At 37.8% G+C, this 20,126-nt stretch overlaps 1 protein-coding gene across 1 annotated transcript; it reads right to left on the reverse strand.

The window, feature by feature from the left end:
• Positions 1-5,625: 5,625 nt before the first annotated feature.
• On the reverse strand, positions 5,626-9,569 carry LOC112311933 (olfactory receptor 11H7-like). The gene is given in 3 exon segments (XM_024568419.2): positions 5,626-6,318; positions 6,320-6,581; positions 9,550-9,569. Coding segments are annotated over 3 exon segments (975 nt in total).
• Between the last annotated feature and the right edge of the window lie 10,557 nt (positions 9,570-20,126).

Below are 20,126 nucleotides of genomic sequence, written 5' to 3' on the forward strand. Positions count from 1 at the left end.
CCACTCCACTCCATCCTGCCCACCCCCCTCCCTCCCACATTCCCCCCCATAGTTCATGTCCATGGGTCATACTTATAAGTTCTTTGGCTTCTACATTTCCTACACTATTTTTACCCTCCCCCTGTCTATTTTCCACCTATCATCTATGCTACTTATTCTCTGTACCTTTGCCCCCCTCTCCCCCTCCGACTCCCTTATTGACATCCCTCATGTTCTAGTTGTTTGCCTAGTTTGCTCTCGTTTTTGTTTTATGTGTGGCCGTTAATAACTGTGAGTTTGCTGTCATTTTTACTGTTCCTATTTTTGATCTTCTTTTTCTTAGGTAACTCCCTTTAACATTTCATATAATAAGGGCTTGGTGATGATGAACTTCTTTAACTTGACCTTATCTGAGAAGCACTTTATCTTCCCTTCCATTCTAAGTGATAGCTTTGCTGGATACAGTAATCTTGGATGTAGGTCCTTGCGTTTAATCTTGGGTAATGGAATTATGATGTGCCTTGGTGTGTTCCTCCTTGGGTCCAGCTTCTTTGGGACTCTCTGAGCTTCCTGGACTTCCCAGAAGTCTATTTCCTTTGCCAGATGAGGGAAGTTCTCCTTCATTATTTGTTCAAATAAGTTTTCAATTTTTTGTTCTTCCTCTTCTCCTTCTGGCACCTCTATAATTTGGATGTTGGAACATTTCAAGGCGTCCGGGAGGTTCCTAAGCCTCTCCTCATTTTTCCAAGTTCTTGTTTCTTCATTCTTTTCTGGTTGGATGTTCGTTTCTTCCTTCTGGTCCACACCATTGATTTGAGTCCCAGTTTCCTTCTCATCACTATTGGTTCCCTGTACATTTTCCTTTGTTTCTCTTAGCATAGGCTTCATTTTTTCATCTGTTTTTCGAACAGATTCAACCAAGTCTGTGAGCATATTGATAACCAGTGCTTTGAACTGTGCATCCGATAGGTTGGCTATCTCTTCGTCGCTTAGTTGTATTTTTTCTGGAGCTTTGAAGTGTTCTGTCATTTGGGCCTTTTTTTTTTTTTTTTTCCCTTGGCGCGTCTGTTACTTTAAGGGGCGGAGCCTTAGGTGTTCACCGGGGCGGGGTAATGCTGGTGGCTGCGCTGTGACGCTGTACGTGGGGGAGGGGCCGAGTGGGAGCAATGGCGCCCGCCTTACTCTCCTCCGGCTTTCAATCTTTCACTCCGCTACCCACAATCAAACTGGGTCACTCTGGTGCTGGTTCCCGAGTAAGTGGGCCTGTGCACACTCTAGGCCCCTGTGGGTCTCTCCAACAACCTCTCCTGTGAGGCTGGGAGTCTCTCCTGCTGCCGCCCCAACCCCCAGGGGCGCTTTCAATCAGAGGTTTGAGGCTTTATTTCCCCCCCCTCCCCCCCCCCCAGCTGGAGCCCTGGGTTGCGCAGCGGTCTGCTTTGCTGCCTGCCGTTGGTCCGGTTTATCTGTGGGCGACTGTGATGCCGCAGGGTGCTACCCGCCACTGTGCCTGCCCCACTCTCCGCCACTCTTGAGTCCGGCCCTCTGGGTTTATCTGTGCAAATATGGCGCCGCAGGGTCTGCTAGTGCTCGGACTGCCTGCCCCATTTCTCCCACACTCCGCCAGTCTCAGTCCCGCCACAGCCACGCGAGTCCTCTCCACCCTGGTGCCCGTCTCCGCCCCTCCTACCAGTCTGGATGAATGTTTATTTTCTATTTCCTTGGTGTTGGTCCCCCTTGCTGTTCGATTCTCTGTCAGTTCTGGTTGTGCGAGGAGGCGCAGTGTGTCTACCTACGTCGCCATCTTGGTTCCTCTTTTGGTGGGATCTTTACAATTTCCTCTACATGAACAATTTCAGACTTTTTTGGACAGGTCATGTCATTTGCAAAGACAATTTACCTTCTCCTTTTCTAATTTGATGCCTTTTACTTCTTTTCCTTGACTGATTGTTCTAGGTAAAATTTGCAGTACTATGTTGAATAGAAACAGTAAATGTGGGCACCCTTTTGTTGTTTCTGATCTTAGAGGAAAGGCTTTCAACCTTTCACCATTGAGTATGATGTTAACTATGGGCTTGTCATATTTGGCTTTTATTATGTTTTATTATGTTCCTTCTAAAACAATTTAAGAGTTACACAGCACATCAAATAGTATAATAATATTATGTTTTTGATGAATCATTTTTATTCTGTAATATTGGAATGAAGAAGGTCCTTCTAAAGCATAAAACAAAGCCCAGACGCCATTAAAGAAATGATTGATGAACTTGGCCACATAAAGTTTAAACAATATCTTTTCATATACCATAAAAATGTTCAAAGACAACAAACAAATGTGAATGCACTTCAACAAATACATGTGTGATGATAAGAATATTGATTTCAGCATTACTTATAATAAAAAAATAAGGGAAGACAATAGCCATTCATTAAGAGGAGCCGGGTTAAATAAATCCCATACAATGCAGTACTATGAATTTGTGTGTTTTTTCTGAGTTTCTAAAGTGTATTTATTTTAACTTCTATTTTTTTATTATATAAGTAACAGACATTCTATATTGAAAAATCTGAGACTACAAAGAGAAAAACATTTAGACTCTGATTAAATAAATATTGTAAACCTAGGGCAACCATTTAAAATTTTTTTAAAATACAAATAATAAGGCAATAGTACAGTTAAAATGGACTCATTAAAAAAAGCCCAAAAAGGTAGAAAAAGAGGGGAAAAAGAATTAAATAGCAAAATAGAATACAGTTAGCAAAATGATAGATCCACTCATATCAGAAATTAGACTAAGATACTAGAGGAAAATTAATCATACAAACAATCAAAAGAAAATTGTAAAAGCTCTGCTAATATCAAAGTAGATTTCAGAATAAGGAACATTATCAGAAGTAAAGAAGGACATTACATGATTCAAAATAGGTCATTTCTCCAGAAAGATATAACAATTCTGAATGTGGGATGTACCTAACAACAGAACTTCAAATTACATAAGCAAAAACTGATCAAATTGAAGTTAATTCAAAGAGTAAATTTTATTGTATACAAAGTAAAAAATATATATATATAATGTTAAACATACTTGTAATTATGTAAAGCTTTAAAGCAGATAAATCTTAACTATATTTTTAGTAGAGGAAGAAAAATTATAAAGCAAAGATATGTACAGAAGTTAGAGAAATAAATATGGTAAAAAATCAAAGGGACTTCCAGAATTCTTGCAATGTCCTATTTCTTGTGTTTGGTAGTGGCTATTAGATGTTTGGTTTATAATTAATTATTCATTTTACTTATTACACTTTGCATATATGTTTTATACATTTTCTGCCACATGCCATATTTTATAAGAAATTTGTAAAAATAAATTTGAAATAAAATCATGGGGAACCTAATTGAAGAGTAAATTCTTTTTTGAAGTATAATACTATGCACATTTTATTTCTCTGTTTATATTGTCTCATTATATAATTAGAACAATATAATGTTACTTTGTTTGCCTTGGATTCTAGGACACTCAAAGATGCTTTATTCTGAAATTGAAAGTTTTATTGATCTGGTCTGTTTATTGCTTATGTTGTCTCTCATAGTATCTTGTTTCTTATGTGTCATGAGTGTGTTGTTGTATTACATATTTTATTAAGCCTTTTAATTCTTTGTTGGGGGTTTCACTTATATCTACTATATTTTCTGGCATGCCTGATAGTTCCCTTCTCTTTATTTTAAAGACTTTAATTTTTTTAAGAGCAGTTTTAGATTTATAAAAAAGTTAAGGAAGGCACAGAGATTTCCAATATACCTTCTGTCCCTACACATACATATACATGGTCCCCCCCTTCCCCATGTGGATGGTAGTTTTCAGAATGGTACTTTTTCCCCCCACAAGGATGAACCTACATTGGCACATCATAATCACCCAAAGTCCATAGTTTATCCTAGGGCTCACTCTTGGTGTTATACTTTCCATAGTTTTGGACAAATGTATAATGACATATACCCACCATTATAATAAACAGAGTATTCTCACCGCCCTAAAAATCCTCTGTCTTCTGCCTATTCATCTTTCTCTCTTCCCCCAGTATTAAGTGTGTGTGTGTGTGTGTGTATGTTTCCTTAATGGGATTTTTTTTTTTTTTAAGTGCAGGAGAAAAGTAGACTCTTCAGGGTTATAAATCACAATGCAAGTGCAACAAACAGGGAAGCAGCAGAGCTGCCTGGCGACCTCCTCATACCCAAAGGCAGCTCTGGCAGGAGATGCCAACAGCCCTGCAAAGTCCAGAGCTCAAACGCTCGCCAGGCCAACACCCCCTACTCCCCAGCAGGGCCTGCGTCAACCACACTGGGCTGGGCTACCACATGATTTCCACGTGATGGCGATAAGGATTCTGTAGTTGGACTGGGGTTAAGCTCCATTGTTGTAAGGGCCAATGAACTTTCTAGAGAGACAATGGTGTGCCTGATGTATGAAGTACGACCATCCACATGAACTTGGTATTTCCACTTTTATTATGTGGTTTGAGCACTTTTAACGTCTCCTTCCCTCTCTCCCCCTAACATACTAATGAGGGCAACGTGGCAAACCCTGCTGACGTCGTTGAGTTTAAATCTTCCAAACCCTGCGGAAACGCCCCTGCGGTGGTGGTTCTGCGCATTTTCCCCTGCATTTATCAGGGGGGCAGGGAGCTCCTTAAACTGCAGTTCCCTAATGTAGGCAAGGCTTTCTTGGTTGGCTACTTATGACTTCTTTCATCCCTGATTCTGGTGACTAACTACACATAGACTCACTTGGGTGAGGGGTTGACCTTACTTCATCAAGTAGTACTTTTGAGTGGAATCCCTTTCAAGGTGGTCCAAATCAATTATCTTCCTTGAGTTCTAACTAGGTCAAATGTGGGTATTCTATATTTGCTCTATTTTTTGTGGGAATTCAGTTTGCTCCTGTTGTAGTCCATTTCTTTCTGCTGTGCTCTCAGAGCAAGCTCTTTTATATAGTATTGACATTTTTTCCAGGTCTGAATCAGTGACAGTGCAGGTGTCCTTCAAACTCCAGGGAACAAGGTCAAGCCTCCTGAGTGTTTCTTTTGATATAATTCTCATTTACATCATGGAGATTACATACTAACAACTCACTAAAGATATTTTTACTCATGGTCTCAATCAAACTTCCAGCCTCCCCCTGTACACTGTTGATGAAGATGATGAGCTAAGCATTGAAAAACTGGCTTTATAGGCTCTTGGTGTATCCAACATTGATGTGTGGGGTTTCTACCAAAAATTCAGGACACACATGCATTTTATATTGTATTTGTCTTTTAAACAGAGTGTTAGCCATGTAACCAAATAACCAATTTGATTTCCATCTTTTAACAAAGTTGTGCAGACAGAGATTGCGCATTGAAAAAAAAAAACTTTCCTGGAAGTAAATATTGAGATTTTTAAGAATTATTTTTACCATGTGTCTGGTGTCTGTCTCTTCCCATGGGAGTACATTTATGAAACAAAAAGCACATCAAAAATTATCAATACATGATGACTTTTGCTTTGTACAAAAGGACTGTGATGTTTATAAATAAAGCCATGTCAGGTGAGGTGGAAGAATTGACTTATTCTTACACTTGGAGAGAGTCATTGGATTTCACAAAACCTATTCATGACATTTGGGTAATTCTCATTCCACAAAGGACCCGATGAAGGGCAAATTTCATGTCCCTGTTGTGTAGGCTGTAGATGAGAGGGTTTAAAACTGGTGTCACTATGGACTATATCAGTGTGATGATATTATGCATAGCAACTGAGTTACCGGATGTAGGAGTTAAATACATCACCATTATGGTTCCATAGAACAGAGAAACCACAACTAAGTGGGATCCACAGGTAGAGTAGGCCTTTTGCTGCCCAGCTGAAGAAGGAACCTGAAGCACAGCTCTGAGCACCATGATGTAGGAGCCAAGGATGTACGGCATGGTGAGAATGATGATGACAGAGCTCACAGAATGGAATATATGTCCTATGATGGGTGTAGGGGCACAGGATAATGCCATCGGTGGGTCCACATCACACAGAAAGTGATCAATGATGTTGGGACCACAAAAGAGTAGTTGAGAAATGAAGAAAATAGGAATTGAGTGTCCCAGGAAACCAATGAGACAACAAAGAGACACCAGAATGGCACATAGCTATCCAGTCATGATGGAGGAATAGTACAGTGGATGGCAGATGGCTAGGTACTGATCAGAAGCCATGATACAGAAGAAGAAACATTCAGTTGTGCCCAGGGAAAAGAAGAAGTAAAATTGAAAAGAACAACCAGAAAAGGATATGGTCTTGGTTTTGGAAAAAACAATTGACCAGCATATTGGGGACTGTGCAGGTCACGTATCTGATCTCTAGGAAGGAGAAGTTGTCCAGGAGCATGTACACAGGGGTATGGAGTCTGTTGTCACACTTCACCGCACAAATGATGGTCATATTTCCAGTCAGAGTCAAGATGTAGATGAACAAAATCATTGAGAAAAGGATAATTTGCATTTTCCAGGGACCAGGAAAGCCCAACAAGACAAACTGTATCATAGTAGATACCCCCGATTTATTCATTGTCCCTAGACTGTGGAGAAAAGACAGAGAGATAATGGCAAGTCACTTTGCTGCTGAGGCATTTGAACCTTTTCTTAGGACAAAGAGTTTGACCAATATGCAGGCAAATGTATTGAATATTGAAAAACAAGTCTTGAATAAGTCCTACCCTATTCTGAATGAGCCTCTTGGCCCTCATTCTTTGTTATACAATTCCAGGCTGCTTGAACTGTTTTTTGTCAGTGGATATCATCTGTTGAATTTCATCTTATTTTGATAAAAAGAAATCTTGGAATGATGTCAGAGGGGTGGTGGTGTGAGAGATTTCCACTCAGTCTCTCCCCTTGACGTTTCTACAATTTGAAAAGCTATAATTCCCTGCTCAACATAAACACATCTGAGAGATCTGCACATTGAGACATCTAAAGATGGGCAAGTAGTAGTACACGGGGAGGGGAGAAGGGAGAAGACCTCAAAGAAGCCATGGATGCAACCCTGCAGCCTAGAGCTTACTGTGGGGCTCAGCCTGGCAAGGGGAGGAACCAGGTTGTAGATGGCATTCCCTTCATCTGGGAGGAGCAAGGAGATTTAATGCGTATTTTTGCAGGTCAGGGAAGTATGGGCTGCAGCTGAGTCCAGTGACCTGGGCAGGGATGAAGCACAGAGGTGTGGCCATGGTTGTCTGGCAATCAGCATTTGAGACAAAGAAACAAAACCAAGGAGCCTGGCCACCTTCCCTTAACCTCTGAGAGTTCACCTCCCCTCACCCTGCATGTCCAGTTGCAGAGCACATTATCTATAAACCTGAGAACTGGTACTTTGGAAGCACTTTTTTTTCTGAGCAAAGGGTAAATTCTGTGACTAATCCCAGGGCCGGATGGAATGCTGTAGGGGTTTGCTGGTTGCCATTGCTGGGAGGGCAATGCAACAAAGGAGGCAGTTAGGTTCCCCCAGCTCCCTCCACCCTCAAGCATTGTGGCTACACTGCTGGAGGCATCTGACTGTGGGGGACAGTACTGGAATTTCATGGACTTGGAGCCCCATTACCCACCAAATTCCTCTATAGGGTTGGTCCCCTGGGACCAGAATGACCATACCACAGGGGTATGGCCATCCACCTTTCCCAGGAACACAGGCTATTTTCCACCATCCCACAGAGATGTGAAAAGCCAGAAAAGTGCAAGAGAGCTAAAAAATACTTGTGATTCAGCACCACCTCCTGGAAAACAATAGAAAGACTTCTTATTTCAATGTCTCTGGTTATATTTTGTTTCCTTTTTTCTTCTATTTATTATGTTCCAGTTAAAGGTGAGGTCATATGGTATTGGCTGGGGTGGGGTGGAGGGATGGGGAGAAAAGGCACACAACTGTAATTGAATAACAATAAAAAATTTAAAAAAAGAAAGACTTCTTATTAATCTATTAGAGAAAAGCAACTCATACATAGACGCCTAGACAGAGAAGAAATTCATCAAATGCCATGCATAACTAAGGTAATGAAGCAGCTCAGAAAGAAAATTACTAGAGCAAGGGACATAAAGGAAAGAATAAACAAATGGGATCTCATCAAAATAAAAAGCCTCTGCCTGGCTAAAGAAAACAGCATTAAAATGAAAAAAAGAAAAACTATGTGGGAAAACATATTTGCCAATGATACCTCAGACAAGGGCCTGATCTCTAAAATATATAAAGAACTCACACAATTCCACTGCAAACAACCCAATAAAAAAATGGGCAAAGGACTTGAACAGACACTTTTCCAAGGAGGACATACAAAGGACCCAGAGGCATATGAAAAGATGCTCAGCATCACTAGCTATCAGAGAGGTGCAAATTAAAACCACAATGAGATACCACTTCACATCAGTCAGAGTGTCCAACATAAATAAATCAACAAACAACAAGTGTTGGAGAGGACGTGGAGAAAAGGGAACCCTAGTGCGCTATTGGTGGGAATGCAGACTGGTGCAACCACTGTGGAAAACAGTACGGAATTTCTTCAGAAAGCTAAAAATGGAACTGCCTTTTGACCTGGCAATTCCACAGCTGGGATTATATGCTAAAAATCCCGAAACACCGATCCAAAAGAACCTATGCACCGCAATGTTGATAGCAGCACAATTTACAATAGCTAAGTGCTGGAAACAACCTAAATGCTGATGAGTAAATGAATGGATCAAAAACTATGGTACATTTACATGATGGAATACTATGCAGCAGAAAGAAAGAAGGAGCTCCTGCCCTTTGCAATAGCACAGATGGATCTGGAAAGCATTATACTAACTGAAATAAACCAGGTGGTGAGGAACAAATACCATATGATCTCACCTTTAAGTGGAACCTAACCAACAAAGCAAGCAAGCAAAATATAACCAGAGACATTGAAATTAAGAACAAACTGACAGTAACCAGAGGGGAGGTGGGAAGGGATAATGGGAAGAAAAGGGGGAAGGGTTTTCAAGAACGTGTGTGAAGGACATGGACAAAATCAAAGGGGGGTAGGATCAAGGGTGGGAAGTGGGGGTGGCTGATGTTGGGGGCTAGTGGTGGGAGGAAAATGGGGACAACTGGCCTTGAACAACAATTTTAAAAATGTGAAAAGTGAAAGAAAATGAAAAATCTCCAGAAAATCAACTTAAAATCATGGAAATATGTGACTTAAATGACAGAATTAAAGATTGCAGTTTTGAAAAACCTCAATGAGATTCAAGAAAACACAGGTAAGTAGTTTATGAACTCAGAAACAAAATTAATGAACAAAACGAGTACTTTAACAAAGAAATCAAAACTTTAAAAAAAGAGCCAAATAGAAATTCTAGAGATGAAGAACTCAATACAAGAGATCCAGAATGAACTAGCAAGCATAAGAAATTGAGTTGACCAGATAGAGGAAAGAATCAGTGATATCAAAGATAGAAATCTAGAAATCATGCAAAGGGAATAAGAGAGAGACTTGAGCATAAAAGAAAAGTGAAAGAACTCTATGAAAACTATCTGACTCCATATGAAAGAACAACATAAGAATAATCGGCATACCAGAAGAAGGAGGGAAGAAGAAGGGAACAAAGAGCCTTCAAACAATAGTTGATGAGAACTTCCCAAATTCATGGAAAGAGCTAGACCCTTGAATCTAAGTAGCAAACAAAATGCCTAATTACCTCAATTCAAAAGGCCTTATCCAAGGTACTGTATTAAAACTGTCAAAAATTAATGACAAAGAAAGAATTCTCAAGGCATCCAGGGAAAACAATAAAGTAACCTATAAAGGAAAGCCTATTAGGCTATCATTGGACTTCTAAGCACAAACTCTACAAGCTAGAAGGGAGTGGAAACAAATATTCAAACTACTGAAATAGGGAAATTATCAACTAAGGATAATATATCCAGCAAAGTTATCCTTTAGATATGAAAGAGAAATAAAGACTTTTCCAGACATACAGAAGCTGAGAGAAAGTATCACCAGAAGACCTTTCTTATGAAAAATACTCAAGGGGGTTATTCTACCTGAAACAAAGAACAAAAAGTCACAAAACTACAAGTAAGATAACCAATGATCTCACAGCATAAATAGAAATAATTTGTGACATCAAAAACATAAAAGGGATGGGGGGGTAAAATTCCGTATTTGCAAAGGAGGATAGAGATCAAATGTAGTCAAAAGAAAAAGGATTACTATATATATGAATCTTTTAAAAAGTAAACCAAATGGTAACCACACACAAAAAATCAAAAACTGTACAAAAAAAGAACAACTTAAAAAAGTAGAAATAGAAAAAAAAGCATGGAAACCACTAGACAAAAACAACAGACAGAAACACAAGGGAAAATAACCAATGCAGGCAGAGAGCTAACAGAAAACATGGTAATAGGAAATGGCAATAGGAAATCCTAATCAATAATTACCCTAAATGTAAATGAACTGAAATCATCAATAGAGAGGAAAAGAGTAGCAGATTGGATCAAAACACAGAACTCATGTTGCCTTCAGGAAACACATCTAAGCTGCATAGACAAAGTTAGACTCAAAGTGAAACAGGGGAAAATGAATCTCCAAGCAAATAGCATCCACAGAAAAGCAGTTGTAGCCATACTTATACCTAACAAAATAGGTTTCAAGATAACAAAGGTAACAAGAGGCAAAGATGGAAATTTTATGATGATAAAGGGGACATTACATCAAGAAGATATAACACCTCAATATACAGGGTCTGGCACAAATAATGCCCCTTTTTAATTATAAAATCATAAGCATGTAATCACATTCAAGCACACCATATGACATTTTTAGGTGAAATGTTCAAATTAAAACTATAAATTATCACAGCAATATTATTACTCTACCAACCACACTCAAGCAGGCCTTACTTCTGCCTGACCCTGTGTATGTACCCAATCAGGGAGCACCAAAATATAAAGCAACTAGTAACAGAACTAAAGAGAGAAAATGACAAAATGCATTCATAGTTTGGGACCTAAACACTCTATTGACAGCTACAAATAGACCATCCAAACATAAAAATCAATAAATAAATATCAACCTTAAATGACACATTAGACCTAATGGACATAATTGACATTTACAGAGCCTTTTATCCCAGAACATCAGATTATACATTCTTCTCCAGTGCACATGAAATACTCTCAAGTATAGACCATATGCTGGGTCACAAAACTAGCTGCAACAAATTTAAGAAGATTGAAATCAGCCCTGGCTGGTGTAGCTCAGTGGACTGATGATGGGCCTGTGAACCAAAGGGTTGCTGGATCAATTCCCAGTCAGGGCACAAGCCTGGGTTTCAGGCCAGGTCCCCAGTAGGGGACATGTAAGAGGCAACCGCACATTGATGTTTCTCTCCCTCTCTTTCTCCTTTCCTTCCCCTCTCTCTAAAAATAAATAAATAAAATCTCAAAAAAACCCAAAATTGAAATCATACCAAGCATATCCTCTGACCACAATGCTTTGAAATTAGAAATAAACTACAAAAAAGAAGTGAAAACATATTTGCCAATGATACCTCAGACAAGGGCCTGATCTCCAATATATATAAAGAACTCACAAAATTCCACTGCAGTAAGACAAACAACCCAATGAAAAAATGGGCAAAGGACTTGAACAGACACTTCTCCAAGGAAGACATACAGAGGGCCCAGAGACATATGAAAAGATGCTCAGCATCACTAGCCATCAGAGAGATGCAAATTAAAACCACAATGAGGTCTCATCTCACACCAGTCAGAATGGCCAACATAAACAAATCCACAAACAAATTTTGGAGAGGATGCGGAGAAAAGGGAACCTTAGTGCACTGTTGGTGGGAATGCAGACTGGTGCGGCCACTGTGGAAAACAATATGGAATTTCCTCAGCAAACTAAAAATGGAACTGCTCTTTGACCCAGCAATTCCGCTGCTGGGATTATACCCTAAGAACTCTGAAACACCAATCCAAAAGAACCTATGCACCATAATGTTCGTAGCAGCACAATTTACAATAGCCAAGTACTGGAAGCAACCTAAGTGCCCATCAGCAAATGAGTGGATCCAAAAACTATGGTACATTTACAGAACAGAATTCTATGCAGCAAAGAGAAAGAAGGAGCTTATACCCTTTGCAACAGCATGGATGGAACTGGAGAGCATTATGTTAAGTGAAATAAGCCAGGCAGTGAGGGACAAATACCATATGATCTCAGCTTTAACTGGAACATAACCAACAAAAGAAAAGAGCAATAAAATAGAACCAGAGACATTGAAGTTAAGAACAATCTAACAATAGCCAGTGGCGATTGGGGAGGGGACAGTGAGGAGAGGGGATTACAGGAACTACTATAAAGGACACATGGACAAAATCAAGGGGGAGAGTAGAGGTGGGGGAGGAAGGTGGCTGGGGTGAGGTGGAGGGAAGGGGAGAAAATGCAGACAATTGTAACTGAATAAAAATAAATTAATTAATTTAAAAAAAAGAAAAAAGAAAAAAAAGTAAAAAGCCCCACCAACATGTGGAGATTAAACAATGTTCTGCTAAAAAAATGACTGAGTCAAAGAAGCAAAAAAAGGTGAGATTGAAATATAGAGAGAGACAGCCCTGACTGGTGTTGCTCAGTTGGTTGGGCATTGTCCCACAAAGTGAATGGTCACTGGTTTGATTCCCAGTCAGGGCACATGCCTAGGTTGTGAGTTTGGTCCCTGGTTTGGCCATGTGTGAGAGGCAATGATTAATGTTTCTTGTATTGATTTTTCTCTCCCTCTTTCTCTGTCCCTTCCCCCCTCAAAAAAAAAAAGATATATACAGACAAATACGAATGACAATTCCACATATCAAAACTTTTGGGATGGAGTGAATCCAGTACAAAGATGGAAGTTTATAGCATTACAGGTCTATCTTAAGAAACAAGATTTTCAACCAAGTTAATGGTAGTCTAACAACCTACCATTACATCTTAAAGAACTAGAAAAAGAAGGACAAAAGCAGCCCAAAGTCATCAATATAAAGGAAATAATAAAAACTAGAGAAGAATGGAATGACGTAGAGAACAGAAAGACTATTAAAAATTAATACAACAAAGAGCTGGTTCTTTGAAAAGATTAATAGAAAACAAAGGGTACTACATCAAATTAAAAAGTTTCTGCATGGCTAAAGAAACCACCATCAAAATGAAAAGGTAACCAACTGTATCAGAGGACATATTTGCCAATGATAGGGGACAATGATAGTATATCACACTGATATACTCTGTAGTGACACCAGTCTTAAACTGAGAAGACAAGGGTTTAATCTCCAAAATATATAAATAACTCATATGACTCAACACCAGAGAGACAAACAACCCAATTAAAAAAATTTTCAAGAGAGGCAAAGGACTTGATTAGACACTTCTCCAGGAGGACATACAGAGGGCCTATAGACATATGAAAAAAATGCTCAATATCATTAGCCATCGGAGAGATGCAAATTAAAATCACAATGAGATATCACTTAAAACCTGTTGGAATGGCCATCATTAATAAATCAACAAACAGCAAGTGCTTGTATGGATGCGGAGAAAAGGGAACCCTAGTACACTCTTGGTGGGAATGCAGACTGGTGTAGCCACTGTGAAAAACTGTATGGAATTTATTCAAAAAATTAAAATGGAACTGCCTATGACCCAGTGATTCCACTGCTGGGAATATAGCCTAAGAATCCTGAAACACTAATTCAAAAGAACTTATGCACCCCTATGTCCATAGTAGTGCTATATATAATAGCTAAGTGTTGGAAACAGCCCAAGTGCCCATCAGTAGATGAGTGGATTAAAAAATTGTGGTTCCATTTACACAGTGGAATACTATGCAGCAGAAAGGAAGAAGGAAGTCTTACCTTTTGTGACAGCATGGAAACTATTAGCTAAGTGAAATAAGCTGGTCAGTGAAAACTACCATATGGCTCACTTGTAACTGGACAAAATAATGAGAGAAATAGAACCAGAGACATGGAAACATGGAATTGACTGATAGCTGTAGGAGGGGATGAGGCAGAGGGGAAATGGGGCAAAGAAGGGGGAAGAAACTAGTCAAAGAACATGTATGAATGACTCATGGACATGGACAACGGAGAGGGGAGTGACTGTGGGTGAGAGGGGTGGGCTGGGTGGAGGGGGGCAAAAGGGAAAAAATTGGGATAACTGTAATAGAATAAACAATAAAAAATTAAAAAAATTAAAAAAAGATTTACAAAATTGACAAAACCCTGAATAGACAAAGGAAGAAAAACTCATATAAACAAAATCAGATATAAAAGAGAAGTTATGACAGACATTACAGAAATAGAAAGGACTATGCCATAACAATGTGATAGACTAATGCCACCAAATTCAACAACCTAGAAGAAATGGGTAAGTTTTTAGAAATCTATAACCTTCGTAGACTTCAAAGAATTAGAAAATCTAGATAGTCCAATCAACAGTGAGGAAATTGAAACATTCTTGAACTCCCTCCCCTCCGCCAAATAAAAGTCCAGGACTAAATGGCTTCATTAGGGAATTCTAACAAACTTTCAAAGAAGATTTGATGCCTATCCTTCTCACACTCTCCCCCAAATTAAAGAGGCAATACTTCCTAACACATTTTATGAGGCCAACATAATCCTGACACTAAAACCTGGCAAGGATAATACAAAAGAAGAAAAACTACAGACTAATATCTCTGATGAAAACAGATGGAAAAATCTTAAACAAAATACTAGCAAATGAAATAAAACAATACATCGAAAAAATAATACATAATAATAATAATGATCAAGTGGGGTTCATTCCAGGTGCAAAGGGATGTTCAGCATACACAAACTGATCAACCTAATACTCCACATTAATAAAAGAAAGGATAAAATCATATAATTCTATCAACAGATGCAGAAAAAGCAGTTGTTAAGTTATAACATCAACTTATGATTAAAACACTCAGTAAAATAGGTGTAGAAAGAAAGTACCTCAACACAATAAAGGCCATATGTGACAGACTTTCAAGTAACATATGCAATGGTGCAAAACTGAAAGCTTTTTCTCTAAAATCAGGAACAGGACAAGGATGTCCATTCTCACCCCTATTATTCAACACAGCCCTGGAAGTCCTAGGTAGAGCAATCAGGTAAGAGAAGGAAATAAAAGGCATCCAAACTGGGACTGAAGAAGTAAAAGTGTCACTTTTTGCGGATGACATGATTCTGTATACAGAAAACTGTAAAGACTCCACCAAAAAAAACCTATTTGAAACAGTAAACAAATACAGTTAAGTTGCAGGATGTAAGATCAATGTACAAAAATCCACTGTATTCCTATACACTAATAATGAAATTTCATAAAAAGAAGTGAGAAAACAATTCCTTTTACAACTGCAAAAAAAATGAGTAAAATACCTAGAAAGAAACTTAACAAAAGATATGAAGCATGTATATACTGAAAACTACAAAGCATTATTAAAAGAGATTGAAAAGACATAGTGAAATGGAACAATACTTTGTGTTCATGGATTGGAAGAATCAACATAGTTAAAATGTCCATATTACCCAAAGGAACATACAGATTTAATGCAATCACCATCAAACTCTCAATGATATTTAAAAAAAATGAAAAGGCACACAACTGTAATTGAATAACAATAAGAAATTAAAATTAAAAAAAAAAGAACAAAAATCCATCAGACTTACATGGAACCATAAAAGAGCCCAAATAACCAAGGCAATCTTCAGAAAAATAATGAAGCTAGAGGTGTCACACTATCTGACTTCAAATTATACTTCAGACCAATAGTAATCAAAACAGCATGGCATTGGCAGAATAACAGACACACAGGCCAATGGAACAGAAGTGAGAGCTCAGAAATAAAACCTCATTTATATGGGCAAATAATTTTCAAAAAAGAAGCCAAAAACATGCAACAGAGAAAAGAAATCTCTTCAGTAAATGGTGTTGGGGAAATTGGAAAGCCACAAGCAAAAGAATGAAATAGATTACATTTTGTCACCATGTACAGAAATTAATTCAAAGCAGATCAGAGGCCTAAAAATAAGATCTGAAACAATATATCACACAGAAAAAACATAGACACTAGACTTATTGACCTTGGTCTTAGAGAAAATTTTATGAATTTGACTCCAAAGGCAAGGGAAGTAAAGGCAAAAATAAATTAGTTGGACTATATTAAACTAAAAAGCTGCACACCAAGAGAAACCACCAACAAAACAAAAAGACAACCAATCAAATGGGAGAAGACATTTTCAAACAGGTCCGACAAGGGGTTAATATCCAAGATATGTAAACAACTAATATAACTGAACACCAAACAATCCAATTAAGAAACAGGCAGAGGATCTGAACAGACACTTCTCCCAAGAAGACGTGCAAATAGCCAACAGATATATGAAAAGATGCTCAACTTCACTAGCTATTAAAGAAATGCAAATCAAAACTACAACGGGATACCACCTCACATTTGTTAGAATGGATATTATTAACAAGACAAGTAATAACAAATGTTGGAGAAATTGTGGAGAAAAAGGAACCCTCATTCATGCTGGTGGGAAAGTGAACTGGTACAGACACAATGGAAAATAGTATGGAAGCTCCTCAAAAAATTAGGAATATGACCCAGGAATTCCTCTTCTGGGTATCTACCTGAAAAGTTTGAAAGCATTTATTCACAAAGATATGTACACCACTATGTTCACTGCAGTATTAGTCACTGTGACATGGGAACACCTGAAATGTCCTTCAATAAATGAATGGATAAAGATGTGGTACATATATACAGTGCAATATATTACTCAGCCATAAAAAAAGATGACATACTGTCATTTGCAACAACATGGCTGGATCTTGAGAATATTTTGCTAAACAAAATGTCAGTCAGCCCTGGCTGATGTGGCTCAGTGAATTGTGTGCCAGCCTGTGAACCAAAGGGTTGCTGGTTTGATTCCCTGTCAGGGCACATGCCTGGGTTGTGGGCCAGTAGAGGGTGTGTGAGGGGCAACCACATATTGATGTTTCTCTTCCTCTCTTTCTCCCTCACTCCCCCATCTCTAAAAATAAAATAAATAAAATCTTTTAAAAAATGTCAGTCAGAAAAAGCTAAGAACCATATGATTTCAGTCATGTGTGGGAAATAAAACTGAAAGTCATAGACACAAAGACAACACAAAATTTATATGGAACCATAAACAACCCTGAATAGCTGTAAGCTATTAGTGTTATTCACTTCAAAATGTGAGGACACACACCTGTCATTTAAAAACATTTGAATCTGACACTTTTTATAGACTTAAATGATAGGAACTTTGACACAATGTCAGATTTCCTTCACCCCCACACCTGAGTTCTTTTCATTGAGAGCATTAAATTTCTATCACTTTTTTACATGATGCCATAAGAAAATTAACAAGCATATTTAGATAAATTCTTTATATATCTATTTTTTATTTGAAGATACTTATACTACACTACACCTCATTTATAGTTTGGTATTTAATTCTTTGTTTTTAGAGATGAAAAATCACTATTATTCACTTTATAATGATTGATTTCACATGATAATCTATCATGCTTCATATACATTTAAGATAAATGTAATTAAATATGACTATAACATATGGGATGTATTAGAGAAAAATATCACCAAAGATTCTCTCCTAAAACTCTTCTTACTGGTGCCTCAAGTTTTCTTAAAATTCGCTATTCAGCGTATTTTTCTTTAATCTATTTAAAAAATAAGACTCTGTTTTCAAAATAACACAAATTAAGGGAGTCAAAGTTGTTTCAAAAATAATTATTCACCCATATTGCAAAACTTACCCTTATTTCCTTTAGAACATTATCAGCAAGGAAGATATCTTTTTAAGAACTAAATACAATTCAGATAAAACAGCACAATGATAACTTTAACATATTAGAATCTCCAGGAATTTTTTAACAAGATACTTTTAACATTTTTACTGATAAGAAAAAAATTTCCCTTAAAAATAATTTCGATACAAATGGTGTAAATAGAATGCTTATAGTACTCACTGAACATAATCAAACCCCTTCTATTCAGTGATTTCATATTAAATAAGATAAATATATTTATAATGATGCAACTATTTTGGGATCACTAAATTAATAATGCATGAAGTGAACTATGAACCTACTTATCAAACATACCCTTCCTGTTTAGCTTCCTGTTGTTATATCAAAGAAGGTTGTAGTCTTTTGAACAAGAAACCAAGAAGAGAAGGAAACTGAAAGATGAGAATAAGTTTAAAAATTTTTTTAACTTATCATAAAGAGCTAAACTAACTTGCATTGATGATCATTTTGGTGAGACACCATGAAACAATGATTTGGCACTATGGAAACTCTGATTTCCAAATAAGAAACCTCTCCTCAAGAAGACAAGAAAGGGATAGTAGGGAGAGGGGTCTATAGGAGCTACTATAAAGGACACAAGGACAAAATCAAGGGGGAGGGTAGAGGTGGGGGAGGGAGGTGGGACTGGCTGGGGTGGGGTGGAGGGATGGGGAGAAAATGCAGACAATTATAACTGAATAAAAAAATAAAATAAATTAGAAAGAAAAGAAGACAAGAAAGCAGTGAGGCAGAGAGCAGCCACTTAACTCTGGAACAGCAGCAACAATGACTTGAACTCGGATTCATAGACTTTAACTCAAAATCAAAATGCAGAAGACTTAGCTCCATGTGTTTGAGCTGTAGACTACTCTACTAGACAGTAAAAAACATCACAGAAAAACTGTCAGTCAGCTAATAGGGAAAGCATGGTAAATGAATTTCACAGGTAATTTCCAACATGATTGTAAGAAGCAGTTCCTAATATATTCGCCAAATTCTATGTGAATCTTAGCTCTCATACACACCAATTTGGTTTTACCCCTAATTTTTAAAATTCCATATCTTGTGAAGTTGTAGATAAGTAATGGAATGGATAAAGAGGTGACAAAAATTTTTCCTTATTTTCTTCTGGTTCTAGTCCCAGTGGATAGCTAGTTCCATACAGTTGTATTGAAAATACCTTTAAAAGTAATACCATTCCTTGTGTCTCAGCCACTTTCTGAGAAAGGGAAGGCTTGTGGATGACTTTGGCATTGTTTAGTTCACTTATTTTGGAGGGTATGAATTCCATGGTGCTCTAAATACTCTGACAGGGTTTTTTTGTGTGTTTTTTTGAGTTGAAAGAGAAACCAAATTTTTGATACTCAATCTTTTGAGCATATTGAATGAACAAATTATAGGGGAATAGGCCTACCTGTGATGTATAATAACAGCAATGCCTGCCAGAGAAAATGCTTTCTGTGTACCATGAAGCTTTACAGGGAGATCACAGAGATGCTCTTTCACTGGTTTTAATGTGGAAGCCCTGTGTGAGAACTTAATGCATGGCTTATTTTACTTCCCTTGTACCACAAGATTCTAGTGGCCTATTTTCTGTAGGGTATGTTGAAACTATGTACTATACATATGCTATTTTAGTTGCTGTTTAGAATTCTCAGGTATCTCTTCATGTGATCCTATAACTCTCCATGTTTTCCCTAGGTGCCTTCTTACTTCTTGCTTGGGGGTTTCATTAACATTTATGGTAAGTTGGCCCATAAGGATTATTAAAAATAATATGCTACATTAACTATGGGGGGACTCCCTCCTCTCCTTTAGCTTGTGTTTCTCAAACATGATATCACGTTTCTCAAATGTGATTTTGTGCCACATCATGCACACAACCCCTAATTAAATGCATTCCTGAAAGACAATGTTATTGAGAGAAGATAATTTTGTATCATCCTAAATACATATATATTATGGAGGAGAAAGTATTGTTTGTGATAAATTTTAAGATAAAAACTTTGATTTTTAAAAGAAATATAGTCCCCAAGTGCCCCATGTTTTCTGATCCCTGTTGTCAAACACGCTTTGGTAGTGGAAAGGTTTGAAACTGTGTATCATCACTTACCTCCAACAGGCCTATCTTCCTAGCACACATAATTTCATTCTCAGTATGGCCATAACCAAATGGGTCTCCTCTTATTTTCAATAAATTGGCCTCTCAGCTGATAACTT

Source organism: Desmodus rotundus, chromosome 7 (assembly GCF_022682495.2).
Source record: "Desmodus rotundus isolate HL8 chromosome 7, HLdesRot8A.1, whole genome shotgun sequence".
Classification (NCBI taxonomy): domain Eukaryota; kingdom Metazoa; phylum Chordata; class Mammalia; order Chiroptera; family Phyllostomidae; genus Desmodus; species Desmodus rotundus.